At 50.3% G+C, this 27,527-nt stretch overlaps 3 protein-coding genes across 7 annotated transcripts in view; 2 read left to right on the top strand and 1 right to left on the bottom strand.

Annotated features, from left to right (window-relative positions):
* LOC108499689 (high mobility group protein HMGI-C-like) overlaps positions 1-12,342 on the top strand; it is a 62,167-nt gene extending 49,825 nt beyond the window's left edge. For all 3 annotated transcript variants that reach the window (XM_017819832.1, XM_017819831.1, XM_017819830.1), the window contains exons 2-6: positions 3,802-3,909; positions 4,478-4,570; positions 5,020-5,067; positions 6,451-6,541; positions 9,566-12,342. In XM_017819832.1, the coding sequence (XP_017675321.1) occupies positions 3,820-3,909; positions 4,478-4,570; positions 5,020-5,067; positions 6,451-6,541; positions 9,566-9,651 (408 nt within the window). In that variant the 5' untranslated portion in view covers positions 3,802-3,819 and the 3' untranslated portion in view covers positions 9,652-12,342. The remainder of the gene's footprint in view (positions 1-3,801; positions 3,910-4,477; positions 4,571-5,019; positions 5,068-6,450; positions 6,542-9,565) is intronic.
* Positions 12,343-15,780: 3,438 nt separating this feature from the next.
* CUNH3orf18 (chromosome unknown C3orf18 homolog) lies at positions 15,781-24,620 on the bottom strand. Its single transcript, XM_017819921.1, has 5 exons — positions 24,560-24,620; positions 20,834-21,219; positions 19,465-19,490; positions 17,743-17,872; positions 15,781-15,894 (listed from the first exon to the last, which is right to left on the bottom strand). Exons 2-5 carry the CDS (start codon positions 21,065-21,067, stop codon positions 15,814-15,816), a joined length of 471 nt encoding a protein of 156 aa, XP_017675410.1. The 5' UTR covers positions 21,068-21,219; positions 24,560-24,620; the 3' UTR covers positions 15,781-15,813.
* A 254-nt stretch (positions 24,621-24,874) lies between these two features.
* Positions 24,875-27,527, top strand: part of HEMK1 (HemK methyltransferase family member 1) — a 103,269-nt gene continuing 100,616 nt past the window's right edge. For 2 of the 3 annotated variants that reach the window (XR_001875636.1, XM_017819918.1), the window contains exons 1-2: positions 24,875-24,977; positions 27,037-27,479. Coding sequence is in view for 1 of the 3 variants with exons in the window: in XM_017819918.1 (XP_017675407.1) it covers positions 27,219-27,479 (261 nt within the window). In the remaining 2 variants the exon portion in view is untranslated. Of the gene's footprint in view, positions 24,978-25,063; positions 25,229-27,036; positions 27,480-27,527 lie in introns of those variants that run through there. The other variant, XR_001875637.1, reaches the window with a different exon arrangement.

Genomic DNA, 27,527 nt, shown 5'->3' with positions numbered 1-27,527 from the left:
TTGGGGGTTTTAGTAGGATGTCTCAAGCATCCACACTGTGTTTCTCCTGAGGGCATAGCCTAAAATTTAGCCTCCCTGAGGAACCAAACAGGGAGGGGTTCTGCCATTTAATATACCTGCCCGAAACAGCAGGCTCATCCCCAAGGCTTCCTCTGTAACCTGTGGGAAGGGAAAAGTCCCTAGAGAACATTGTTCAATACTCTGTATTAGGCTGCAACTCCATAGCCCCCAGGAGAAGCCTTGCTTTCCTGAGAATTTGTTATGGTAGAAAAACTGGCTTTGTACAACTGAGCACCTCAATCTAGATGTGAAGCCTTGTGACTGTGAGGATCCCCTGTCCTCTGCCAGGTCCTTGGGAATGCATCTGGGATGTGAGGTGCTTTCTTTTAGGTGATGTCTCTGCAACACAGATCCTCAATGGAAACATGCAATGCCACACCTGCCCCATTTGCAAAGCTGTGTATGTGGCTGGCATAATGGTGATTTAAGGCCCACAAATAGACAGGCTTTTTAGATCTTGTACCGTTGTGGACAGTCTGTAGGCCTGAGATTCAGCCCTGCTGGCTCCAATGCCAGCAGGGAGTGCAGTGACCCTGGAAGGTATATGTGGGTTTTGGTACACAGTGGGGTTTTATATGTATATGGAAAGCTGTTGTTGAGAAATGTGGAGTCAAATTGCAGTGGGTGCTTTTGCTTTGTCTGCATCTTGCATTGAGTCATGTGAAGCTTACGAAGGCCTTAAGGGCTGGTGCTTTTGTAGCTTTGCTTGTGTGTTTTTCTTTTCACACGAGGCTTCAAGAAGTGTGTGCCTTTGGTGGGTGATGAGAAGGTGGAAGAGATGTACAAAGACTGCTATCTCCTGGCAATCTCTGCATTTGTCTGCAGCCCTGCCTGCAGAAAGCTTGCCAGATACACTCTACAATGTCTGTCATGTATCAGCCTAGCAAGGCTTAGCAAGCAGTCATTGGGCAAGAACTGACTTTCTTTGCATCGGGGGAAAAATGAATTCTGTACACTGTGGTTGCTCCCACTCCAATACTGATGTGCAAAATTTGGATTCAATGCAGGTTTCAGTTACAGTGAACTCGTGAGAGAGGTTGTGTCAATAAGAGCAGTGGCTTCAGGGTCTGTAGTGACTGTGAACATTGTGTTGGAATAGGGAGTGAAAGTTGGGAGTTGTCTTGCAGCCTCTGTCAGTGACATTGTCAGATTCTGCATGTCCAGCCTGTGCTGACCAAGCAAAAAGTGCAATCTGAGACTGGAAAACAGAGTGCAAATACTTAACTCCACCCTCCTGTTAGCACAACCTGCCCCAGATAAGCAGCTGTCATCTCTTCCCAGGGACCTGGCTTGGACAGCACTTTCACTCTGGTCTGTTCTCATGGCCATGTCTGTTCCTTTTCCATGGGTGGCTGAGGGAAGGCTCAGGCTCCAGAGGCTTTAAGCCACCGTTGCAGCACTCTGGGCTGATCCAGCACCAGATGTGTGCAGCATGAGCTGGGGCTGGCTTAGAACTGCCTCTGGGAAGAGGGACTAAGGCTTCTCTGGGGCAGTCCAGAGGCTGTGCACCTCAGTGACTCTCCTGCCTCAACTGGCCCCAAATGCAGCACCAGCCTGTCTGAGTCTCAATTCTGATCAGTAAAGGCAGGCACAGGAACAGTGGCTGGCCAGAGGGCAGTGCATTTGTTGTCATCTTCAGTTAAGGCCCTCTCATCTTTGGAACTTGAACATCTGATCAAACTACAAAGCTCTGGTTACAGTCTGTAAAAGCACAGCTCTTCTCTAAAAGAGACTGCAAGTTGTTTCATGCTTATCTCTCAGGGATGTGGTGGCAACTGAGAGTGCCTTGCAAGTACAAAGAAACTTTTTTTTCCCTAACTGTCTCCCCTCCAGATGCAGCCTGAACTCGGAGACCTTCACTGTAGTCTTTCCATCGCCCTCTGATCAGAGGGTTTGATAGAAAAGCCGAGTGTGCAGCAGCACCTGTGAGCTGGGGCCCAGCAGTGGGCACAAAGGGGCATCCAGGGAGTTCACTAGGCAGGGCTGCTCATGCATGAACTGGAACTGAACCCAGCTGCTGCCCTCCAGCAGTATTTTGAAGAAAAAAGTCACACTTGTACATGGTGCAGCTGTGCCCTTGCTTGCAGGACTGCCTTTACTGCCCCAGGTAGAGCTGCCAGAGGGACCTGGGGACACAGCAGCACTCAAGGCCCATGGGACAAAGAGCTCTTTGAGCTTTGCTGTTGGTACCTTTCACTTAGCAGGTGGAAAAGGAGAAATAAAACAGGTAAAGCAAAGAGCTGCAAAAAACCATTTCTCAGGTGGAGGTAGAAGAGCTTCCATAGCCAAGGGAGGTTATGCCTGCAGTGTCTAGGTGAGAAGGGGAAGGCGATGGCTTTGCAGGGAAGGTGGAAGTGCAGGGTTCATTTATATGCTCCTGCCTTCCTAAGCATTAAATGGAGCTGCTTTCTCCACTATACTATTCTTAGCTTTTTTTTTTTGTGGTAAGAACTACTGATGAATGAGGACTCGGCTACCTTTGTCCAGCCTCCTCATCCCCTCTCATCTTCTTGAGCCCTCCCTCTTGTGCAAGAAGGAAAGGAGAGCCAAGATCTGGGGGTGCTGCAAATGCCTTTTCCAAGCAGATCAGCAAACTGGGAGCTGAACTCAGAGCCTTGTGTAGGCTTTGATTCACACCCAAGCAGGACCAATAACCCCCACCTCTCTTAGTGTGCCTGGAATTCAGGTGTCTGCTGAGGTTCTGGTCGAGGTCACATCCTTCTTCCTGACTCAGGATGTGAGAGTGTCAAGGCTCACAGACTGGCACCTTCTCTGGCAGACATGCCAGAGGAGAAATCTCAAGCAGAAGCAAGGAAAGTCACTGGTTTCCTGTGTACCCTCAACATCTCATGATCGTGGTTATTTCTGAGAGCATGCAGGTTGGATCAGGGCTCGTTCCAACCACAGCAGGCACTAGAGCTTGGGGACAGGGAGGAGTCTGACTGACAATCCTGCTGATACAAACTTTCAGCAGATAAGCTAGTGCTCAGGACCCAAGCAAAATCCAAATCTGGGGGACTTGTGTTATGTAGGAAACACTGAGCCTCATGTAGGACCAGAGGCTGAGTGCTCTGAATGGGGCCAGGCATCTCTCCAGACAGTACCTGTTCAGTCAGTGATTACGAGCAAACTCTTGAGGGGCAGCTCCAGAGCCTGACTTCTTAGAGTTTGTACCCTGATATGTGTTCTCTCAAGCATCCTCATGTAAGGCTCTCTTTGCTGTAGACTTTGGTCTCAGGATTAGCTTTGCTATCTGATGATATGGGAGCTCTGAATGAAGCTTTGCCCTTGAATGGTGCATTTAGAACTCACCACCACCGCTTTATCTCCCACCTCCTTCCTCTTCAGGCAGAGGAAGCCTCCAAAGAGTGGAGTTCAGAGAGCTGTAGACACTGATTTTGTTGGTTCAGATGAAACTGGCCAAGGAGGGGAAAGGTAGATGCCGGCAGCAGCATGTTCTGTGCCTGGAGCAATCAGCTCCTGTGGCCAAAAGCCTCAGAAAGCTGAGGAATATGCCAGGTGAGAGTGGTTCTAGAATGTTTATAAAGCACAGTTATTCTTCTAACAGTCTGCTGGGTCCCAGACTCTTCCAGCTGATAAAAACAATAGCAAGCTGTCATGCCTGGTTCTCTCTCACCACTTCAGCCTTGCAGGTAGAGGAGAATCTGTAACGAGGTAGGGAAAAAAGGACACTATTTTTCTATGGACTGGGAAAGAAACCTGTTGGATTTTAATCTGCAGACTGTGAGAAGTGCCAGCATGAGCAACGAGAGGCCAGAAAACCCTGTCTCATCTGCACCAACAGAGGGCCAGAAGAAAAAGAGAGGAAGACCAAGGAAGCAGCCACAGGTGAGGGCACATCATCTGAAGAGGCTGCCTGAGGATGCTCTGGCATTAGCCTGGTGGGATTTGCAGGCAGCCCTGGGAAGCAGCTCACTAACAAAGAACAAAGAGTTCTGTGGTAAATGTTATTGCTGCTCAGGACAGCAGCAGGATGTGCACCCTGGGGACTCTCAGTCACTGCCCCAGCCGTGCCTCAGGCGTGGCAGGCTGGGACAGTTCAGGCCAGGGACCTTGTGAGGGGAGCTGACCAGCTCTCTGTTCTGAGACTGGGCTCTGTGCTGCTCTGGACACTTGTAGGTCACCCTCTTGTTTCCACACCACTAGTAAGACAGAACAGAGGAGGCCTCATTCCAGGAACCTTGGCCAGGGTTCTTGGAACTTGCTCATTTCCCCAGACAAAGGGGTAAGAGTATTGCTGGCCATCTTCTAATGCACCTCACAGCTGGAAAAGCAGAGACAATCAGCTGTTTAGTGATCTGGGTGCTATTATTGGGGTCCAAGACACATCAGAATGAGAAGCTGTAAGTTGTTCCAGGGATCATCCTGCTTAAATGGCTTTTTCCTTTTATCCCAGGAGGATACTGTGGAGCAGCCATCAGAGACAAAACCAAAACCACGAGGAAGGCCAAAAGGAAGCAAGAGAAAGGCTACTGTAACTGAGGAAACTGTAAGAGTAAATGGCTTATGTTCTTTTATGGAGAGAGAGAAGCTGGCTGTCCCTCTGGAAGCATTGCTAGAGGGACAAGCAGGGAGGTTTCTCTTTGCTTAAAGATATAGTGAAAGTTGCCCCTAATTCAGCTCAGCTTTAATTGCCACCGTTGGACAAACCAGTTATTGTGGTTTTAGTCCTAACTCATCTCCCAACCCTCCTGCAAGTGTTGCCACTTGCAGCAGCTTCCTTCCAGCATTTCTCCTCCACCACTGCCAAATAATCACAACCAGCATAGTCTGGCAGGCGTTTCCTCCTCAACTGTCCTCAGCTTTTGCTTTTTCTGCTACTTGTGAGACAAGACCTTTTATAATAAAAGTCACCTTGGCCAAGCTCAGCACATTAGTCACAGTGCCCAGCAAATATGAGAACTGAAAATATTTTTCCCCCCTTTGTTTTCAATAAAGGCAGAACCTCCTGCTGAGAAAAGGCGAAGAGGGAGACCCCGCAAGTGGGTGAGTGTGGTGTTCAGTCCTTTTTCCCTTCTCCGGTCACAGATCCTGGGGAACTTCCAGTTGTGTTTGCTCTTCTCAGGCTCTCTCTCTGCCACAACATTCTGTCAGCCTTGGTGGCCTGGAAATCATTAGGGAAGCCCTGACTGCCTTCCTGATCTCCTTTAAGATTCAGCTCCCGAAGAATTCTGAGAGCCCAGGAGAGCTGCTGTGCTTAATTCGAGACATCCTAGACTTCCATAGTACTTTCCCAGGCTTGGAATGTTAGACCAGAGATTCCATCCTTTCTCAGATTGAAGGGTTGTCTTCCCAGGAGTCTTGGAAGACTAAAGTGTTTGCTTAGCAAGTCGGTTTGTCTCAAAAGAAGGAACTTAAAATTAAGCTAAAAGAGAAATTTGATGAATATGGAAACTTTGAGTCCTGCCAGCAGGAGGCTCTTTTATGCAGCAAACAAAGGATCAGTAAGAATCAGTAGCTGAAAATAAAACATTTCAGGTGTGAAAACAGGATGAAAGCTTCTAATCAATAAGGACGTTGAGTCCTGTTATCTGTTATCTGTCATTAGGAGTGATTAAAAACCCCACCACAGCCACAAACCATTATTTAGTGTGTATCACAAAAATTGCTAGACTCAAACCCAAACCTAAGCCCATTTTTGTTATCTTATTTAAATACACTGAGTAAGGAAATTTGGTGTGTTACCAGCACTTAAATCAACAAGATTTTCAAGTCAGAATCCTCAAGCTCTGTGGAAAAGCATCAGAGGCAGAAATGGCTGTGACCTAAGAGACCAAAACCTTACCCAGGGAGTTCTGCTGGTGTCATCCATGGACTGGCAAATCTCAACGACAAGCAGGATGATCTAGAATTTTTAGTTTCAAAGCAAATCATTCTGACTTTGGTTAGTGAAGCATTCTGATGTTTCACTTCAAAATTAAACAGCTGAAGAGTTTTTTTGGGGCGAGGCAGAACCAAAGCAGAAGAAAAAGAACAACCATTTGGTTTTTAATCGTTGGTAGAAAAAAATGTTGGTCAGGACAGGGAAATATCCTGAAACAATGAAAGTATTCTCGAGGATGAAAAAATTTCTCCACGGTTGCATAATGGACAGATTTTTTCCAAGTGTTGGGCCAAGGCTGGTAATATGGTGGTTTATTATGGATTCTGACAGGGATTCAGAGACACTTGTGAATGTGTGTGGACACTACATGTGCTCTTGCCTATGTTTGGATGTAGGAATTGGCAAATGGATGTACTGTCAGGGCTGCACAGTCTTATTTAAATAACACTGATCAAAGGCTTTTGTATTGTGTATTTGCAATTTTCTCTCTCTCTACCTAACTTTATGTGGGGAGTTTGTTTATTGTTGGTGTTTTTTCTTTGTAGCCTCAACCAGTGGTCAAAGAAGGAGAGTCTCAGGAAGGAGATCCTCAGGGAGGCGGCGACTCGAATTTGAACTCTGCAACAGCCACCCGAGGTTTGAAATTAGATAATCATAATTACACGAGACTAAACTGTGCAAACCATGCACGTACCCCCAAAGCTCTGGCATTGGCTGCAGTCATTCTGGTAAATCCTGCAAACAGGAGGATTTGGAAGGCTTCCAGGCACATTACAACAGCAGGGGTAGCACATTCCTTCCATCTAATTCAGTTGTGACTACTTCAGCAGAAGTGGAGGCAGAAAAGAGAAATGGGAGGAGAATCTATGTGTTTATCTTTCCAAGAAGTCACATATCTGAGGTTCTGGCCACTGTTAAAGGTGGCTCAGTGAGGTTGTCTGTCTGTGTTATGTGCAAAGTGAAAATAGTCTATCGTGAATATCTTGCCGTACTTGGGAAAAAGAGAGTAGATGATCCCTTGGTGTTTGGGACATGATAGCATTCTGGATTAGCTCCAGCATGCCTCCATGATGGTCCTGCTCTCTTCTTCCTGGCTTGTCCTCTCTGGCAGTGCTGGCACTAGCAGAGGTGCATCAGCAGCACAGAGAACGATGGCACTGGCCAGTTTAAGTTATCTAAGCTTCTCTGAGGTGAGATCCCAGATAACTGTTATCCCTGTTGTAGGACTGTACAGTTGCACCACCCAGAGCCCCAGCCTCACCTCAGCCCTGGGGAAGTACAGCTCCAAGTCCAGCCTGTACCGTTCAGGGCCATTTCTGAGGTAGATTCCCAGAAAACTTGTGTGTGGCCGAGTCCCACCTTCAGTGAGCCTTGTAGGAAGCCATTCACTGAATGTTCTCTGAGTGGGAGAGGGAAGGGAGCAGCAGCCCAGGGGAGGCAGATGGCCTTGGTGTGCCATGTGGTCCCGCTGCTGTTAGCGCTGAGCGTGCGAAGCGAGCGAACAGACACTGGGCAGCCAAACCCAACCTCAGGTTCTTAGAAAGTCCCTGGAAATGCCACATGATTGAATGCCAGGGGAGTTAACCTCAGTTGCTCAGTTCAGTTTCCTCTGGGGCTCCTGCTCCCGTATCACTTCCTGCCACGGAGCCGGGCGGTGACATCAGCGGAGCCGCAGGCTGGCGGGTGATGAGCTCACCTCCGGCCCCTTTGAGCATCGCCCCAAACCACAGCCACTGGGGGGACTTCCTTCTTCCTTTCAGTTCGAGTGGGACCAGGAGCAGTGACAGGAGGAATCTGTTTCCCTCCTGCTGCAGTGAGGTAGCAGCAGATGTGCCAGGATGGGCGGATGCTGCGGTCGGCAGGAGACAGCCGTGCAGCACATGATAGTGCAGCCCAGAGCCCTGGGTGAGCTCAGTGCTGGGGGTGGACAAGGGACTCTTGCAGTTGGGGAAGCTGTGCACTTCTGTAGGAAAACAACCAGCTAGAAAATCAGTGGGAATGAGCATGTGGAGTATGAAACCTGGCAATCCTCTGGAAAACTTCTCAGTGGTTGTTACTTGCTGAGGAGCTTGAGATGGAGTGGTAATCCTGGCTTAAAACTTCTGACTAAAGGGGAAGCTTGATGTTCTGACTTACTGGAAGCTATAGATACTGGGGCTTGTTTGCAAGCACAATGCAGCTGTAGCAGCTTCCAGACAGGTAGTTTCTGGATTAACCCATTCTGTGGGTCTGGGTTTAACGAAGATGTTACATGCCTGCAAGTTTTTGTGCTACTTGTGCAGGAGGCTGCAGCTCTGAGACTTGTTAGCAGGACTCTGTGTTCACTTAATGATCTTCTGCCACAACCACAGCCAGAGCTTTGGTCATTGAGGGTTTTGTTGGTTTGCTTTTTCCTTCCAGGTGAGGGTGTTTGAGGTGCTGCACTAGGGAGGGCAGGGGAGCATCCATGGGCTTGCCCATCCTGCAGGTTGTACACTGAACAGCCCTGAGTGGGAAGGAGATCTGCCCTGGGCTTTGTGTCTGCAGCATTGAGATGAATTACTGAAATAAACAGTGACTGACTGGCTGCCTTTCAGACAGTCTGGTATGGGGAAAATCAAGAAATAAGAAGAGCTGAAATAGAAATATGTAGGATTTGCAAGCCTGCCATGGGGCAGAGAGCTGTTTTAAAGCTAGCTGTATTTTTTGCCATGGCTGGGGGTTCTAGCTCTGTTTTTTCCAAGGCATTGGTTATGGGTGACTCCAAGTTATCCAGGAGCAGGCAAGAGTTTGTTAATGGATCAGGCTCTGTTGTGTTGCTACCTGCAGATGCTGCCAGTCACAACTGTGGTGTTCATGTTTTCTGTTTGTCTGAGTCAAGAAGCATTTGTCTTCTTTTCCACGAGTACCACTGCCAAAGGATTGATGAACCTCATTTCACAGCCTTGTAAGCCAAAAAAAAGCAGCTGTGGTTTTTCCCAATAACTGTGCTTGGCTAAAAGAGTATAGGTGTGAGAGGGAAAGAGTTTGCTTTATGGCAGAATTTCCAAGACCCAGTACAAAGCCAGAAGCAGCCTTGGGATCTTGCTCCTTTTCGTCCATCTTTGCTTCCCTGTGTTCTCCTCCGTGCACTTGAGATGGAGCAGCTGCAAACTTCTGTGTCTCTTTGTTCCCTCTGCTGCCCCAGTGGTCCCCTCAGCTCTCCTGAAAGCCAGGGCTTACTCACAGGTCACAGCAAGCCTGTGTAGCCAGAAACATTCCCCATTCTCACAGTTTTCAGCCCTTCTGTGCCTCTGCTTTCCTGGTGTTTGATGTTGGGTGGGGCACTTCTGGTACTTTGTGTCCAATGAGGATCCAGGGAAATACAAAGCTGCTCTCAGCAGAGGTTGATCATGAGTTTGCACAACAGAAAGCAGACATTTTCACACAGACTGTCACTTCTGGGTTCTCAGTAGCCTCATGCTGAGCCCTGCTGCCAGGGAAGCCATTTGTGTCAGGAGCTCCATTTAGCCTGGAGTTGATACAAGAGCAAAGGGAATGTTGTTTTGAAGACCTTTGGTTGTTTGGGAGTGGATTCTTGTCACCTTTTAACCTTGCACTGGCTCTGTAAGGGGCACTTGGGCAGCAAGGCTCCTGGACCCAGAGCTCTAACCCTCTCTCTCCCATGATCTTTCCCTTTAGGCATCACTGGAAAACGTGGTTCCAGGCCCGGCAAAACTGTTGGTTTTAAGATACCTCAGAGCACCATCCCTGCCACAGCTCAGTAGTGCCACCTGTTCACGTCTTACTGAAGCCAGAGAACTGGAAAGCAAACAGGATTTTTAATGTTGTATTTCAGATTTTTCCTTTGTGATAATTTTGGCCAAGCTCTCTCTCCTGTTGTCTGCTGGCTTGCTTACCCCGAACACCCAAACAGGGATTTAGGGGGAGAAAGAGCAAACGCCTTGTTGGAGAGATGCCTTTCACAGTTTGTAGTGTACCTTTTATGAGGATATTAATGTTTCTTAAAAAATACTTGGATAACCTGGTGCCTTACCCTGCCACAGACTGCAGTAGTTCATCAGAAAGGTGATGTTGACTCAGCAGTGCAGATACAGGAAGGGAAATCTATTCACGCAGCTAATTGCTCAACTTGTATATCATCCCACCTCTGGCAGACTGATGGAGCAGTGCCAAGAGTTACACTTTGCTCAGTTGCCCATAGGGGTTGCATCTTGAAGACAGCCTTTGAGTCCTTTCTTGGCTATATCAGAAAGAAAAACCTTCACGCCATTTCCAGTGCTGTTGCTCCAGTGGTCAGTAACTTGGATGCTTCAGGGCAAAACTCACACCCCGATGTCTTGTGGGATTGATTCTGAAATTTGTATCTCAACATGATCAGCTCAGGGCCATCTCTTATAACTTGTTTTTGGCCTGGTGGTGCCCCCCCCCCCCCCCCGCCGAATTTGATAGCAACTCCGAGTGCACAACAGTGCTTACAAGCTTAGTCACAGCCACTGGATTTCATCCCTTCAAAGGAGTGTCTGTAAAGAATCAGTTACACAGAAGTTACTTCCTTGCAGAGCCTCGGGATTCAATTTAAATTAGCTCTGTCTTCAGTCCATAGCGTGCGTGTGGGGGGTCCTCTAGTGTCAGCCATGCAAATAAAACCTTGTGATAGTTTGGCTTTGGGAGGCAGCAGTAGCCAGGCAGTTTGAGTGTGGTGCTGGCTGCTCTCAGTCTCACACTGTTTGCAGATTTGTGCTTTTGGTGTCAGAGCTGAACTTGTTAAATTCTTAGGAGTTGAGGGTATTTCCAGTATCCAGTTGCAAACAGTGAAATCCCAGTGGTATTTTCCGTCTCTCTGCCTGCCTATTAAAGGGACAAAGTGGGTATTTCAATTATCTCTGACAGGATGTAAAATTGGCTAGCTTTACAGTGTTAAATATTTAAACAGAACATAATTGGCTTTAAATTTATGGTGGTGTATAGCAGAAACCCATGAAATGGCAGTATATATTGAGCTCATTTATTATCCTTTCATCAGAGTTCTGTTCCCTTGGCAAGTATTTATTTAACACAAGAAAATGTATGCAGAATTAAGAGGAAGGGCTGATTAAGAAATAAGAGGGAGGAAAAGCACCTTTTTTTTTTTCCTAGGTCATTTTGTTCAGTCCATCCAGTTTAGCAGTGATGAGAGTCCTGATGCCATTAATTCTGCTTAGTAGTCCTAACTCTGTGAGCTTGGTGGTCACAGCAGAAAACTGCATCAGGGATAACTTTTGTGCCTGTGCTACCAAATAGCAAAGAAATCAAGGACTAACTGGATTAGATCACAGGGACTGACCTAAATCCTGTGCTGTAGGATAAGCTCTGCTGCCAGATGTGGGAAGAGTTTGACTCCTGCTGTGTGGATAAATCCAGGTGGGACATGACACATGTAAATCTGTAACTGTTGATGTTTACACGAGAAGATGCAACTGATGCTTCCCTGAAATCGGGTGAGGGAGCTGCTGCTCTTCAGTGGACACAGAGTTCAGCTGCTGTTCCTGTCTGCATTCAAAAGCCACTCCAGTGGCAGACCAAAATATTTTACCAACTTCTGTACCTGATTTTTCAGGTGAATTGGCAGGTTCAGTACTCTGCTTGCAAGGCTGTACTGCCTGTTTAATTAACCATTGTTACCTCAGAGCAACACCTGTCACAGTGTGAGACTGGAACTTGAGCTTCTCCTGAATGGATTGGGGATTACATCTGTGAGAGACTCGAGCTTTTCCTGTGCCATCAGTCAGACCATTCTCAGCTGGTGGCATGGAATAGGGGTGGAAACTGCCGTGGCTAGACAGCAAATCCATCTTCTTTAGGTCAGCAGTATTCCTCTGGGAATGCATACAAAGTACTTGTCTTAAAATGTTTGATAAAAATCTAGTCTTTGCTACCTCTTAATACTTTGTTGGAAAGCCACAGTAGAAAACATGTCTCCATAAAAATGCAGGTGCTTGAGGAGAAGAAGCGGAATTCCACACTGTTAGGAGCTACTGTGTGTAGTTGAAATCCCAATCCATAGCTTCAGCTGCCATGTTTATGCAGACTTAGAACAGAAGCAAATGCCTATGAAAGGTGGGCAGAATTTCAGCCATCTTCAGAGAGCTAGGATCTCACACTGGATTACTTGGATTGTCTTTTTTGAAATGTTAATCACTTCTTATTTTTCATATTGTTAGTTACCTTTTCTGTGTAGCCAAATCCTACCTCTAAGCAAATGCATTTCAAGTGGTTTTTAAACTCAGGCAGTTTTAGTCTCACTTGGCCAAAACTAAGAGGTCATTACAGTTGGTCAAAACACAGAAGATAAATGAATTTTGTTATCTAGCAAAGTTGGGAAGTTTCTCATAAATGGTTTTGGTGAAGGCATAAAGAGCGTTGGCAACTTGAAAATTAGCCTTGAAGTTTGTTTGAAATAAAGGTGTGAAACACAAGCCCCTTGGACTTCTGCTTTGCCTTCTCCTTCTGCAACACCCTCAGCACACATGCACATCACCAGACAAGGTGAGTGGCTCTTGATCAGAACTGGAGTTTAGGGGGTTATAAAACAAGATTTGGTCATTCAGGAGCACCCACAGATCGATGTGAAAAGAAGAAATGAGCGTGAGGAATCAGACATGGAGGGGAACAGAAAAGCCCCTATGGCCCAAATGTGGGTACTTGATTCCATCCTCTTGTCTATCTTGGAGGTTTGATTGGAGCACAAGCCAGTTCTGCTTCATGTGCCCATCCAGAAGGCTCCACAGTCAAGTCCATCTCCCCCCCACATTGTTCTGTGGGCTATACAGGTATTTAGCTTTTCATACAATTAATTCTGTTGCCTCTTCAGTTAATCTGACAGCTCTGCTAACTAGTGCCCAGCCTGGGGGCTGTTGGCCAGAAGGTGAGGCAGCAGCAAATCCGAAACACACTGACAGTTGTGTTTTGGTGCCATCATCACAGTGCCATCATGGAGCTCCTGCTGCTGCCAGTCCTGCTCCCCCCAGTGCTGATGAACCCCTAGTTTGTGCAGGAGTTCAGCTGGGTAATGGCTAATATGGCAAACAGACAAGTTGGAATTTGTCTTTTTGTACTCTGGATGCCCAGGACTGGCTCAGCTGGAAGCTCCTGCTCTCCCCCTTCTCCACCAAGCCTTCCTGAAGAGGTCTGAGTTTCTGTGCTGTAGGACACTAAACCCTGACCCCTGCACAGCTTCCCCTTCCATGTTTTTCACACTTAATTCAGTTTTTGAAAGAGCAGGGGAATTCACTGCACACAAATTACCAACAGATACTGAGGATCCACTCCAGCAGTTTTCTGCAGAAAATGCAAATGATGTGGGGGGAAAAAAGACAATCACACCAGATTTTCATGTAAATAGTTTAATTATATTTCAATGCTTAAAACACAGAAACACTTGAATTAAATTACATCATAATGCTTCTGCTAAATTATACATACACTCCCAAGAACTGTGAGGAGGTGCTATGGAACTAAAAGAATACTCCAGTACAAGCCCAGCAAATACCCGTAATATTCTTTTAGCCTTATTATCTGTACTTTAATCTAAGGGCAGTCATCACAGGACACAAAGCCTACCATCACAGGAAGAATGTCTGGAGAGAATTCCTCTGCAGGTGTGTTTGTTGTACAAGGTTTATCTCGGTATTAGCGTGGAACAGGGTGCAGTCTTTGCACCTGAGCTGGCACATGCACTGCTGGGCAGCTCCCAGGGCAGCACACAGAGCTGGGGGAGGAGCACTATGTGGGCTGTGGGACTGAGGAAACAGCTCAGCTTACACTTGCCTTTTATTGAGTTTAAAACAACCAATTAAGTTCTGATCCTAAGATTTCTGGGAGAAGCACTGCGATTTAGGATGGCCGTGCACCCCCGCTGCCCTCTGCATCCCTGTCCTGCTGCAGAACTGGGGCTGTCCACTCCCAGTGAGCACCTGGAAAAGGTAAGTGTGTGTGTGTGTGTGTGTGTGTGGAGGGGTGCTTGTTTCTCAGCTGGTCATGACCTCTGGGAAGACCCACAGACAGCGCTCAAATTCCAAGGGCTAATCTCGATTAAACTGAGTATTTGTACCCAGGCACCTTCCTTCCAACAGCATCCCTGGAGGCAAACAGCAGCAGCCCAGGAATGCCTCCTGCCAGGTCTCCTGGCTTTGAAGGATGAGCTGTTTTCTACACTCCCAGTCCTAATGTACTCCCAGAACTCCCTAGTTTTTACAAAGACAGCAGGATAGTGAGAAGTTGAAGCAACTTAGCCCTGCAAAGCTGCCATGAGGGCAGCTGTGTCAGTGAAGGAGGGAGGGCTGGTAAGGAGCTGTGCCCTGCAGGGGTCAGTGGCACATGCCCAGGAAAGAGCCTGCATTTGATGAATATGGAAAAAACAATCACAGTGGGGAAGGAAAAAAAATATTTGGGAGAACGAAAACTAACTGGCAGGTCCAGACTTGCAGCAAAGCACACGATACCTGAATTGCCATTCTGAAACATCCCCTTGTATAAAGCTTTGGATCTGCATTCAAATTTTGGCTTGCCCTGATTCTGCTTTGACTGTGGATGGAATATGATCTGATTGACAAACGCACGTACCAGAAAAAGATCAGGAGGGCTCAGGGCAGGGCTGGGCACTGGTGCTGGGCACTGCTGTGCTGGTCTGGTGCCCACCAGCAGAGAACAGACCCCACACTGCACTGCCACGTGCCAAGGTGGCCAGAGACCCCTTTGTACTCTCTTCCTCCTGCAGCCCTGAAGGATGCCCAGGCAGAGAGATGCTTCAGGGCTAAGGGAAACTCCTGGCTTACCTGTCTAGTCCCACCTACCTGTTCCTAGCAGGTGACATGAGCAGAGGCTAACACAAAGCTCTGTGTTCCCTTCAGCGGGAAGAAGAGAAGGCTCTGACTGCAGATCCTGGCAGGTAAGGAGGTACAAACCAGCTGTTAGTCACCTCTGGAGGCAGCCATGGAGCTGTTGTAATGTTTGAGCCAACACATGTTTTTCTTTATTTAAAAGAAAATATTTCAAAGCTTAATCTTTTTTTCTGGATAACACTCTGCCCTGTAGAAACTTCCCTGAGCCAAAGCAGGAGGGGATACGAGATACTGGAACCCCAACTCAACTCCTCTTTGTGGCCCAAGCACTGTTATTCCTAGTTCAGCAGCACAGAGTCACACAGCCAGACCCTGACAGCCCCTGCCTCTGGCTGTGTGAATTCCACTCTGTCTGTACAATAGCCCTGATTTGGGATATTCAGCCACTTCCTCAGTTAAGATGTAACTGGCCAAATGTTCTCTCACTTTTTAAAGCTAGCAAATTCCCTACGCTTCAACATCACCCTGGGTGCTCGTTTATCAGCAGCCCACACACCACAGCAGGGATAAACCCCTGGTGTGTGTTTTCCCTGGTGTGCCCCAGTTACCACTCAGCTCTCCTTGCTCAAAGGGGTTTTGCCACCAGTCAGCCCCCACCACCACTCCCAGGACCTGCCAGAGCTGTGGTCACTGCACAGAGAGGCTCATTCATTGCTTCCCTTGGGGCCTGGTGACACAAAGCCAAGGGGGAAGATGTCTGAAACGTGCACCTCTCCTCCTTCCCTGGCCCAGAGAGCCCACACATGTGCTCTGACAGGGTAATCCACACAAAGCAGGCGCCGTTCCGAAGCACAAAGCCTGGCAGGTGGAATCAGCCAGCGCCAGCCCAGAAACGGGAGCTCGGGACCTTTCAGTGGGAACAGGCGCACCAAAAAATCACCACTGCCCTCACGAAGGGTTTGCTTCCCAGAGGGGTGGCAGGGCCCGTGCCCACCGGTAACACAAACCCCCGGGGTGCCCAGCGGGGCTCAGCGGCTCGGCCGTGCGGGCGGGAAGTCACTGCTCTGCTGCCTCGTCCTCGGCGCGGGCCCGGCGGGGCAGGTGCTGTCACGCGTGGATGGCGTTGGCCACGTCGGTGAACACGAGGCGGCTGGGTCTCTGCACGGCTCCCTGGCCGGCCAGCAGCACCTGCGGGGGCAGGAACGGGTGAGAGCCAGCACAGCTGCCCTGCTTCGGCACTGCCCTGCTTCGGCACTGCCCTGCCTCGGCATGGGCTGCACTGCTGGACCCGGGTTCATCCCCCCCAGCGGGGCTGCCTGGCTAACACGGCATTAGTGAGGCTGTGACACGAAAATACAACAGGCTGGGGAGTAAGGCAGCACATCCATGCCAGGTGAAAATCCCCACATCATTGGATTACTGGGTCTCCCTATTTATGTATACAAGGCAGCATGAAAGGACTTGAGACATCAAGGAGGCCTGGAAACATGCCACTGCCTGAACTCGGGCTGTTGTTTTTGACTCTCCCTCTCTTATTATGTTAAGCCTTTAAACTCTTTTACTTTCCAAGCACAGGTATCTGCGTTAGCAAGCTCTGGAGGGATCTGAGGTGTCCTGCTGGCCAGTCCCTGTATAGGAAGGATCTGCTTTTACTGTACTAAGGTTACTTCTGCCTTTATAATTTCCCCCCTCTACTACCTGCAGGGAAGTCCCCTGTGTGGACTAATAGAGGGATCTGATGTTTTCCCAGTATGTGCTACTCTAAGGACAAGATCTTTTGCTTTTATACAACTCATTTCTTGCTTTCCCAAACCAGCATATTCTATAGGTTGACTATCTTTCATATTCAGACACACACATCTCCTTTGTGCTCTTCAGCAGGCTGGGTAAGGTCAAGGTAAATATTTTATAATTACATTTCTATTTAGTATCTCCTCTTTCGCTTTCTGCCCACACAAAGCTTGCTACGGATTATCTGAAGGTGTAAAGACTGAGAATTGTTTGGGAGAATTCCTGCTCCTGGACAGGAAAAGAGAAGAAGACGTGGGCAGCACAGAGCAACTGGTGAGGCATTCAAGAAAGGAGAGGCTGTATCACTGGCTGAGATGTACCTGTTCCAACCATCCCTGCTGGCTCTCAGAAAGGCTTTTTGTGTGGTGGAGGTGACAGAGGACACAGAACACTGTGAAACTGGCTTCAAATGATGGTGAGTAGCCCTTCTTCCCTATTTCTCCTACCTCCTGCTACACTGGGAAGGAGATATTCTCTTGTCAAAGACCCACCTGGGCCGTTAGTCAAAAATTATGGGCCAAAGTATCAAGCTCTTTCTAACTCACAGATGTAATAAGTCAATGGTCTCTGAGGGCCTGGTAATTTCTCAGCACACTGCACACCTTGGAGCACTCAGAAGGGGTCAAAGCTGCTTCTTCTCTAACCCCAAACTCAAATAGAAAACCCTGCTCCCTTTTGTGCTCTGTGCCCAGCAGGGCTGGCCTGGAAGTGCAGACAAGCCCAGCTGTGCTGTGCCCCAGCAGTGAAGGCTCTCTGTCTGTGTTCTTAGGGCTTCCAGCACAATTAGCTCTTTCCCTCAGCAAGGCCTTGTTCCACACTTCAATCCTTAGGCAAAGTGGAGATAGCTTGGAATTGGGTGGAAATTACTTGTTTTCAGGGCAAGGGCAAAGGAGCCTTAGTGCTTTGTGGGCACTGAAGGCCTGTCTCCCAGAAAACTACATTCATCCTACTGCTCCTTTGTGGTGCCCTGGGTGGTAAAACTGTAGTAAACTCATCCTTAATTACTCAAGTTGCCCTTTTCTCTCTCTTACTTGAGTAGAACCAGCACTTTGTCTCCCCAGACACTTTGTCCTTGTCACCTGACTCCTCAGTCCATCCTAAGCACTCCAAAATGCTCAGGTCTCCAGGGCTGGCAGAGGTGAGGAAGTCCTCCTGAGGTCTTAGTTTACAAGCCCCCCCTGTGTCTGTAAGAAAAGCAGTGCAGGTACCCGTGGCTGTAGTAAGAGGTTCACTGGTCTTTCCTACCTTGCTCTGCGATGCCTGGGAAGATGCTGCATCTCGCCCATGTTCCAACAGCTCCTGCTCCAGTTCATCCTGTTCCTCAGTGGGATCAAAGTTGTACATGGGCATCAGCTGGTGCCGTAGCTTCTCCAACCTGCCCATGGGAGGGGAGGGAAAAGGGTTGGTTGAGAAGAACAGATGCTCAGGCTGCCTTCCCCACCCCACTGCCGAGGCTTTCTCCAGGCTGTTTGTCCTGCTGCACAGGGATTCTGCTCCTGTGGCTCCTGCTGTGTAAGGGCTGTGTCCTGTCCTGCAGGGATGAGGAGAAGAACCTACTACACGTAGCGGGCAGGAGTGGAAGACACCCAGAGTGCAGTTACAGGGATTAATTGCCATCACTAATCAATGTTGGCAGGCATTACACACAGAGGAATCAGACAGGGATTTAAGTTCCCACAGACCTTAAAAGATCAAGCACAAAAGAGCCAGTGGAACATATGGGCCGGGCATCTTGTGACTTCTCCCCCCATCCTTGTGCCCACAACAGCCCATCCTGCCATGTCACACTGTCTGCCAGCAGCAGGCCACTTCTTGCTCCAGTGACCTACCAGTACTTTAACTCCGGGGCTGAAGTACATAAAAATAAATAGAAAATAATAAACAATGAATAGAGAACAGGAAAGAGGGAGATTCTCACAGGAGGCTGATGCCTGCAGACAGACTGTTCCTGCTCTTGTATCATTGCTCCGAGAGACAGAGCTATGGAGTTTTACCCCAAGGAGTCTCCCTAAGTACTGGGCAGCTCAGGGATGGATGATGGATGGTGGGCATGGTCCTGGGAAAGCACTGAGCCCTGCCTCAGGCTGTAGCCGAGTTTTGGGGGGTGGCAGAGGGAAACACACAAGCAGTTACTGGCAGTGTCACCACAAATATCTATTTTGGCAACTGTGAGGATGACACATTCTTTCCTTGCTTCTAGATGGGTTTGCCAGCACAACCATTATCTCCAGCAGTGCTACTTTCACAGGCCAAGCATTAGCTGCTCCTGTGGCAGTATCCAGGCCTGGGCTGCAGGGTCAGGCTTGGAAATTTTACAGTGGGCAGCAGCTATTCTTGAAATCCTGTGGCCAGGCCAGGCCTGCCCCAAGGAATCAGGTAGGGAGGAGGTACCACAGCCAATGGATCTTCACTGGTCCTGCTGTCAGAGACAGAAGAAACAAATCATGTATCTTCCTGCATGCTGCTCTCTTCTTTATTTTCAGCTAGGAGCTTAGCAAGGAAATTAAGATACTAAGTCTTGGGCTAGAGAGTTGCATCTCTGCACTGTGCTGCTGCCAGCTGCTGTCACTGTCTGGGCTGTTGGAAAACAGGGATCTGGAGATGGCAGAAACCTGAGATTCACACCTTTCATGACAGAGTTCTCAGCTCCTTTATACACCCATAACTCTTTCCTCTGTTTTGGTGCATCTCACAGATGAGGAGTGAAGAGTCTGCAGGATCCCCAACCTCCTCCTGCTCAACCTTATTTTCCTTCCAAAGCTGCGGAGGAGTATTTGAAGCTCTGGTGTCAGAGGATGGGCCAGTGCCAGGAGTGCAGTGTCCCTGCCTGTCCCACACAGCTGATTCCTGCAGCCTTGCTCTCAGACAGCCCTCATTTATGCCCTCCCCATCTCCCTGTGTCCTTCCCAGCTCATTCTGGATTTTGAAGCACTGAGTTCCCTTCAGCCAACAACAGACATTACTTACCTCTTCCTCTTCCTGATATACAGAACCTGAAGGAGAAAGAGAACCACCATTACAACAGTCCTGGCAGGATGGGGAGCAGCCGAGAAATTTTGGGCACAGGGCACACAGAAGGGAGGTGGAGAAGGTTGGTGTCACTGTGCACCATAGCAGGGGGAAGGGAGAAGTGACAACTGGAAATGAAATTCCATGTGGATCAGTGTGAGCTTGGCAGCACATCATGTGTGGCACTAAGTGCTCGAGTGGCCTGTTATTAGGTGTGTTAGTAGGAGTAAGAGTATTAGGTGTATTATTAGGTGTAGCTCAGCACATTGCTGTGGCTGCAGGACGTATGCTGCAGTTTAAGAGTGGATGGAAAAGCTTCCCTTTGTGGTTTTCATCTGTAGAAGTGCTGCTACCCCCTCCCCAGCAGAAAGGGAAGAAGCAAAGAGGGCATGCTCAGGGACTTGCCTCGGTCAGCCGGAACGAGCGGCTGCGCTGGGAAGAAAGGGAGGCTTTGGGCCTCCACAGCCTTGTGCTGAGAGCTACGGACGCTGGAGGTTGCTCTTGGGAACTTATGACCATTTCCAGGTTTTCTTAGGGGCTTTTGGAAAAACTCCTCCCGGGGCCTGCAATGAAATTTTGCAGTAGGCTCCTCTGCTGGTTGTGTTAGTGAAGCCCTTCCTCGTACGAGGAATGGGAGCTTGCTGCTCCCCCCTCTTCTCTGTTGGCAGGGAAACGATCTGGTTACACATCAGAAGAACAACTACAGCATTTGCACTGCCTGTTTTGGGCCCGAAACTGTGGTTTCTGAAAGCTGCTGCCCACGGCATTAATGGCAAGGTTAGTGACACAGCAAACCCTCAAGGACGGATACCCAGCAAGCAGAGCCTGGGACGTGCAGTCCAGAGTGAGTCTCGCTAGGATGGATTCAGGCCACTTCAATTCAGAAACAATTACCCCATGTCCACAGGGGAGATCAATGTGGTTTCAACAGTCTGCTGTAAAAGTTAATTTGGATGAACTTTCTTGCAGGTCCCCAGTGTTGACAAGGTTTAAATCAATGCAACTGTTTCAGGTAACAAGTCAGAACAGAATATCTGCTTTGTGTTCTTTTAATTGAACTTCCTATTGCTATGAAAAACAAATAACTACATAAGGCTTCTTCTAGGCCTGCTGGGCATCCTGTTTGGAGACTTCAGGACCTGCAGAAATACTGGAGCACTGGATAAAGGCTTTAAAAAGAAAGGGATCTCAGGAACTATCAATACTTAGCAGTTCTGGGTGAGTCTTTAGTAGAATATAAATAAATTATTCAACCAAATCAGTCCTAGAACCCCTTGCCACCCTCCACCCTCAAGAGACAGAGGATTATTTAGCTGGGCTCTCTTACCATAGCTACAGCCAACCCAATCACAGTAATGATCCCAAAGGACAGCAGCATCGTGCTCATGCCGGCTCCAGTGCTGGCCACATCTGGGATTTTGGTGCTGTTGAAGCTGGTAGTCTCAGGGCTTATGGTGGCTGTTTCTGGCACAGTCACATCCAGAGCTGTCCCTGGGTCTGGCCTGGCTGTGGTGGGGGTGCTGTGATACAAGTCGTGCACAGAGGGTGAGCTGTAACTCATCCTGCCCGCTCTTGGGAGCTCCTGTCACCAAGCTGGCGTCCTCACCCATCAGAGTGCAGAGCTGCCCTTCCTGTGGAGGACCCTCACGTGAGAGCTGTCCTGGAGCATCACCACTGATGGGTTTCTTTCATAGGAACCACACTGGATTCTGCCTAGGAGAGAATGAGAACAGATGAACAGTGCAGAGCTCTTGGAGATGGGCACAGCTTTTTCCACAGTTCCCCAAATCACCAGGACAGTTTCTGAATGTCAACTCAAAGTAAGGAAAAGATTTTTCGGGGATACTGAGAGCCCCCAAAGCTTGATTCACTTAAGTCAGCAATAACTCTCCCCTCACTGCTCAGCTCTGCCTCCTTGCAGGCACTTGGCAGATCCATGTGGGGACAACTTCAGAACCCCTGTCTTTGGTCTGGCCCAGGCTGAACCAGGTGGTCTCTATCTGCCCCAGGAGACACAGCATTTTCCTGCTTCTCCTCTTGGACATTTTTGTAAAGTTACACATATCAGTGGGAACATATCCAATAAAATGACACTCAGCTGTGAGGCATCCATATCTCAGGATGCTTTTTATTGAATCCAAAGTAGGAGCTCCTTGTTGTGCTAGTCACTGGTGACATCCCATGTGCTCTGGAAACTGTGGGTTGCACTGGTCCCCCATGCTACTAAAGACACTGAGGTTTTTCTCAAATCCCCCAGGAAAGAACCCACTCAAGCTTAGTCATGCTCTGGTAATTATCAGTATTAATTTTAAAGTTAGTCCAATTTTGGATTGGAGTTGTGAAATTTGATAGATCTATTCATGCTGAGAGCATAAAAGGCTTTAATTGCTTCAGGCTTCTATTGTGCAAATGATCAGGAGTTGCAAAATGCTGTGGGATGAGCCTGTGGAAAGTATTTGCACACTTTGTTTATAAAACCACTGTATATAACATTATGCTTCATGGAGGTGCTTCCATGAAAATGGAGCTAACTCTGGAGCAGAGCTGACCCCAGGAAGTACTGTAGCAGTTCTCTGGTAACTTCTCTGCAGTTTAGCAGACATTACATGTCTGGGCTGGAATGCAGCTGGGACAGAGGGGTTAATGAGCTCTGAACAGAAAAAGATGTGCCTGCAAAGAGAAATGAGCCATTGTTCTGCTCCACTCTGCTCTATTCCAGGCAAGGTTACTGTGCAGTTCCCATACTGTGATGCCTTACTGCTGCCCACAGCTGCATCTCACAGCGTGATTAACATCTGTCACTAACTGCTGAAGCAGAGGAATCACACCAGGAAAGCAGCACCAGGCTGCCCTGTGGTCAGTCAGCAGCTGGAGCAGCCACCTTGACTCGTCCTGAATCTCCCTGAGCAGGTAAATGTCTTGCCACACATGCAGAGTTTGTCTCACAGGTCCCTGAGAACAACTTTGTGAAGCAAAGGGGGATTTTGAAGTGCCTGGGAGACTGTGGGAGCTGTTGAACTCCCAAGAGTTTCTAGAGAAAGGTGAGTAACAGCAGTTCTGGTCTGGTCCCTTCTAAGGTCGTGCTGAGTCATGAGTTCATTGCAGCTGAAAGGGACTGTGTCCTTCACTGACCACCAGACCATGGGCACCTGCTTTAAACCACCTGGACATCCCCAGCCATCACTGACCACAGCAGAGCTCAGCTGTAGTGGACACTGGGGCACAAAGGTGGCAAGTTTGAAATCAGTGTCACAACAGCAGCAGCAGCACCTACAGCCTAGCAGGGAAAGGGAAGGAATTATTGAGCAGATCAAGCAGCTGCTCAGACAGAATCCATCAATCTGTGCTATTCAGGGAAAGTCTCCATGATGATAATACCTATTTTTAAAAAAGCCGCTACCAAGGAAATAAAAAATTGAAAAAGTGAAAGGAGTGAAGCAGGCCCAAGGGCTTTGCAGAGAGCTTTTGCTCTAAATCATGAACAGCTCCTGAACTTTAGAAACAAAATGAGTTAGGCCTTCAGTTCAATGAAGTGTCAGTTTTGGAAAACCAAAGAAGTTAGGCTAGGTTAAAATGAGCCAGCTGAAAATCTGGTCTAGTGAGAACAGGGGCTCTCGTTCACACTCCCAGGGTCCTGTTCATGCTGATGATTCCCAAGCCCACAGACCGAGCTCTAGAAGCAGTTCTGTATGGAAGTTTTCTGACTTAGCTTAGACAACCAGGTCCAGGTCCAGGTGGGGATATTTCTGTTCCCAAGCCCCCTTGTGGTCCAGGTTGCAGAGGGCCAGATGGGGAGGCTGAGTGCCAGGATGGCCCAGGGCCCAGGGCTCACGCAGTAGAGCTGGGGGTGGATGATCTTTCCCACCACCTTCCTTTCCCCGTTGTCACTGGAGTGCTGGAAGTTTGATTTACAGGCTGGGCACACTCCAAGTCTCTGAGGGCTTTAGGGCCAGGGACAGATACTACCTATCACTGGCAGGATTTAGCACAGTCCATGCACAAATAGAAGAGCAACCAGATCCTCAGCTGCTGTGAGCTGGCATTGATCCATTGCCTGCACCAGCAGAGCTCCTCACACAGCCAGGACTGCTCTGTGCTGAGCTCTCTGCTGGGTCTGGGAATAAGGAGAATGCATTTGTTTCTCTCCTAAGCCAGCATTTCCAAACTGATCTCCGGTGGGTGCTGTGGTGGCCAACACGTCTGAGATGCAGAACACTGTTTCGGGCACTAGCTTGAGGCTCTTCTGAGTCTTGGTTTTAGTCTCTCTGTGCTGCCCTGTCATTTCGGGTGTGACAGGAATAGAGGTTTGTGTCACAGGGATGAAGATGGGTCACGGTGTCGCTGGGTGAAGAAGGCAAAGATTAACTAGCATTTTTCCTGCGTTACTTCACCACGATGAAGTGGCTCTAGTAATTCTGCAGTGCAAGCGGCGTTGGGTTGCTGTTGGCAACGGGATGTGGCTTCCCCGTGCGTGAACTTTTGGCTTCCCCTCCCTCTGCCCCAGCGCTGACCAGGCTGCAGGGCAGGGGGGAGCCCCGACCCGTGTTCCCGCTGTCCCGGGGCTCCTCCGCTGTCGCCCCCGGCTGTGGGACAGGGGCCACGCTCCCATCCCTCCCCGGCCCCGGCGCGGAGACCCTCCCCAGCAATGTCACCGCTCTGTGACCCCGCACTGACACTGGAGCGGCAGCGCCCGCCCCGTCCCCGTCCCTGTCCCTGTGCGGGCAGTGCCACCCCGGGGGCTCCATCCCCGCGGGCAGTCGCTCCTTCCCCATCCCGGGAAGGAGTTCCCAGGCGGATAACGGGTCCTGCGGCCCTTCCCGCTGCCCGGGCGGTGCCGGCTCAGCCTGGGGCTCGCCGCCGGCTCCTCGCGCGGTGCCGGTGCCGCCGCCCCGCCGGGGCTCAGGCGAGGCCGAGAGGCCGCGGCGGCCCCGCTGCGCCCGAGGGACGGGACGGGACGGCGCGGCCGGACGCCCCCGCGGCCCAGCCCGCCCCTCCCCGCCCGCGGAGGTGCCCCCGCGCCGTGGCGGCAGCGCCCGCCGGGGCCGGCACTTACTGCGCGCTCCCCGCCGAGGCGTCCGGTGCCCGCGGGGCGCGGGCGGAGCGGCCGCGGGGGCGCGCCCGGGGCCGGGCAGGGCCGCGCCGCACGGCCTCGCGCGCGCCGCCGCTGGCCCCGCCCCGCCGCGCGCTGCCTCAGCCCATTGGCCGGCGGGCGCGGGGCTCGGCTCGCGGTTGGTCAGCCCGGCTGTCACTCAGGCGCGCGGCGGGCGGGGCGCTCGCGGGGCTCTCCCTCACAGCCCTGCCCCGGCCCCGGGCCCGGCTCCTGGCTGTCCACGGCCCTGCCCCGCTGTCCACGGCCCTGCCCCGCTGCCCGCGGCCCTGCCCAGCTGCCCACGGCCCTGCCCGCGCCCCGGCCGAGTTCCCGGAGGGAGCCGGTTTCGCCCCCGGGCCTCGCCGGTAGCGGTGGCCGTGAGGTGAGGCGTCGCTGTGCGCGCGCTCGCCTCAGAGCAGCCCCCGGGCCCCGCCGCCCCTCAGGCCAAGGGGACACCCCCCTACCCGGGCTTGGTGTGCAGGGAAGGCCGGGAGGAGCGGCCGCGTGCCGGTCCGGCGGGGCTCTGTGGAGCACAGGTCCTGTGAGGAGCTGGGGGTGTTCAGCCTGGAGAAGAGGAGGCTCAGGGATGGCCTTACCACTCTCTACATCTCCCTGACAGGAGGGTGTAGCCAGGTGGGGATCGGGCTCTGCTCCCAGGTAACCAGCAGTGGGACAAGAGGGCTCGGTCTTAATCTGCGCCAGGGGAGGTTTAGGTGGAACAGTAGGAAGAAGCGCTACACAGAGAATGTGACTGGATGTCGGAATGGGCTGCCCAGGGAGGTAGTGGAGACTCCTTGTCTGGAGACCTTCCAAACCCTCCTAAATGTCTTCCTGGGTCACGTGCTCCAGGTGACCCTGCCTTGGGAGTGGGGTTGGACTCGACATTCTCCAGAACTCCCTTCCAACCCTAACGATTCTGTGATTAATAATGCCAGCAATGCCAGCATTGTTCCAGCTACGGTCAATTAAGGTCTTCTCTGCCTCCCTAACAACACTAATGCTTGCTAATGTTTTATTCCTTTAGTGCTCCCCTTGTGGCAGTATCCCCTAAACGGGGCCTTGGAGCGGGAAGCTGCCTGGGTAAACACTGTATCTGAGAGACTGCTTATGCTTAACATAAAGGCAGGTTTCATAAGGACTGTTTGTGTCTCTGCTGAGAGTAATGCAGAGGGTAAGGAGGGGATTCTTGAGCTCTTACAGCACCCACCCCTTTGCCAGGAGGTAGCAGGTGAGCCAGTCTGGAGATCTTTGCTGCAGGTTTTTCCTTCTGAGCTCTGTTTGATATTACAGAGGAGAGCAGTGGAGGCCTAACTGTCCCACAGTTTTGCTGTGCAGCAGGAGCAGGGCAGGTGCCCCATGGAGCACAGCTGTGGTGCCAGCGTCTGCCAGGCTGGAGCAGAGCTGGCATCCCCAGCTGTCCCTGCAGCAGCACTCCTGTGGGGCAGGGAGCTGCTCTGGGTGCTGCCAGCTGCTCAGGAGAGGGATTTAGCTGTGTGGTGCCTTTCTCAACTGGAGTAGAGGAGGTTGTGGCCTCTCCCAGACAGTGTTGAAAAGCAGCCATCAACAGAGGAATGGAAATGGGCTCTCAGGGAAACCCACAGTTGCTCCAGGGGCTGTGAGTCAGAAGGGGGGGGGGGCCTCATTTCAGATGGATCACAGCAGGAAAATGTGGTTGTTGTTCTGTTTGTTTCCCACTGTTCCAAGTGTGATATGCAGCAGCTGTTTTGTAAAATTTCATTTCCTTTGTCTCCTGCAGTCATCTTGTTTGTTTTTATTCTCTCTCTGTCTGGCTCTGCTTCTTTTCTCCTTTAGGAGACTGACTTCCCTCTGGCAGGGTTTACCCTTTCTGGCCTTTCCATCTTCCAAGTGTTTCTCTTCCCTCTGTTACACTGTGAGTTTTTTTCCTTTCTCTGCCCTTAGCAGCTCAGCTCTGGCCCTGTGACCCCTTGTTTGCCCTCTGGGGACGGTGACAGTGTGGAAGACCCTTGACCCACTGAGTCCAGGTCTTCTGTGAGCACCCCTGCTAACCTAGGACTTGGGGTTTATGAGCAGAGAAAGGAGTAAAAGAAAGAACTGGGGAGAGACTGAAGCTCTTCCTGCAGGGAGCCAGGGTGATCTGTGGAGTGGAGAGCCGAGGGCTGGAGCTGCAGGTTAGTATGTCAGTGGCTTTTTGGGAGCAAGAACAGGCAGGAGTGCTGTGCCTCTGTAGGCAGCTTGTTTCTGCCCTGCCGTGGGCAAGGACTGGCCTCTGACCTGTGGAGAAGTGGATTGCAGTGATAGAGCTGGTTGGCTGTCACCTGAGTCTTTTTTTGATGTAATCTTAGGCTGTGAGTAGTTGGTTTTATACCCGTGGGCAGGGGTTAGGGCAAGCAGTCTGTGTTCTGTCAGAGGGGAACCCGTGATTTGGTGAATTCAGCCTGTTCTCTTGCCTTGTTTTCTAGACCAGAAGAGCTGCAAAACAGTGCCATTGTCACGTTGCCCCGAGGAGAACCCACTGACTGTGGTCAGCTGGTGCTCAGCCACAGTGGCTGGTGTTGGCACCAGGTGTCCTGGGAGCCTCGGCACTGACTGGATCAGCAGGTGGCAACAAGGAACACGTGTGGAAACCAGAAACTGCACAACAATGAGATGCCTCAGCCATCCACTGCTCAGGAGGTTGTTGAGCCTCTCACCTCAGCACGTGCCAGGGCGATGGAGTCCAAGCGAAGCCGGTGTCCTCAGTCCAAACCAGTTGTCTCTGAGGCAGAGCTGCAGTGCAGGACCTGGGCTCCTGACTGCCACTGATACGGTCAACTACTGGCAGAAGGTGTTTGAGATAAATGGGATCCCCGAAGCACGAGAATCCAGTCAATACATTGTGTCATTTGTTCTGGGAGCAAAAACAGTTAAGTAATAGGAAAAGAATAAGGTCTGTGCTTGCCTCTCACTTTGT

This window comes from Lepidothrix coronata, unplaced genomic scaffold (genome assembly GCF_001604755.1).
Source record: "Lepidothrix coronata isolate B3197 unplaced genomic scaffold, Lepidothrix_coronata-1.0 Scaffold78, whole genome shotgun sequence".
Classification (NCBI taxonomy): Eukaryota; Metazoa; Chordata; class Aves; order Passeriformes; family Pipridae; genus Lepidothrix; species Lepidothrix coronata.
This window is presented reverse-complemented; position numbering and strand designations above follow the sequence as displayed.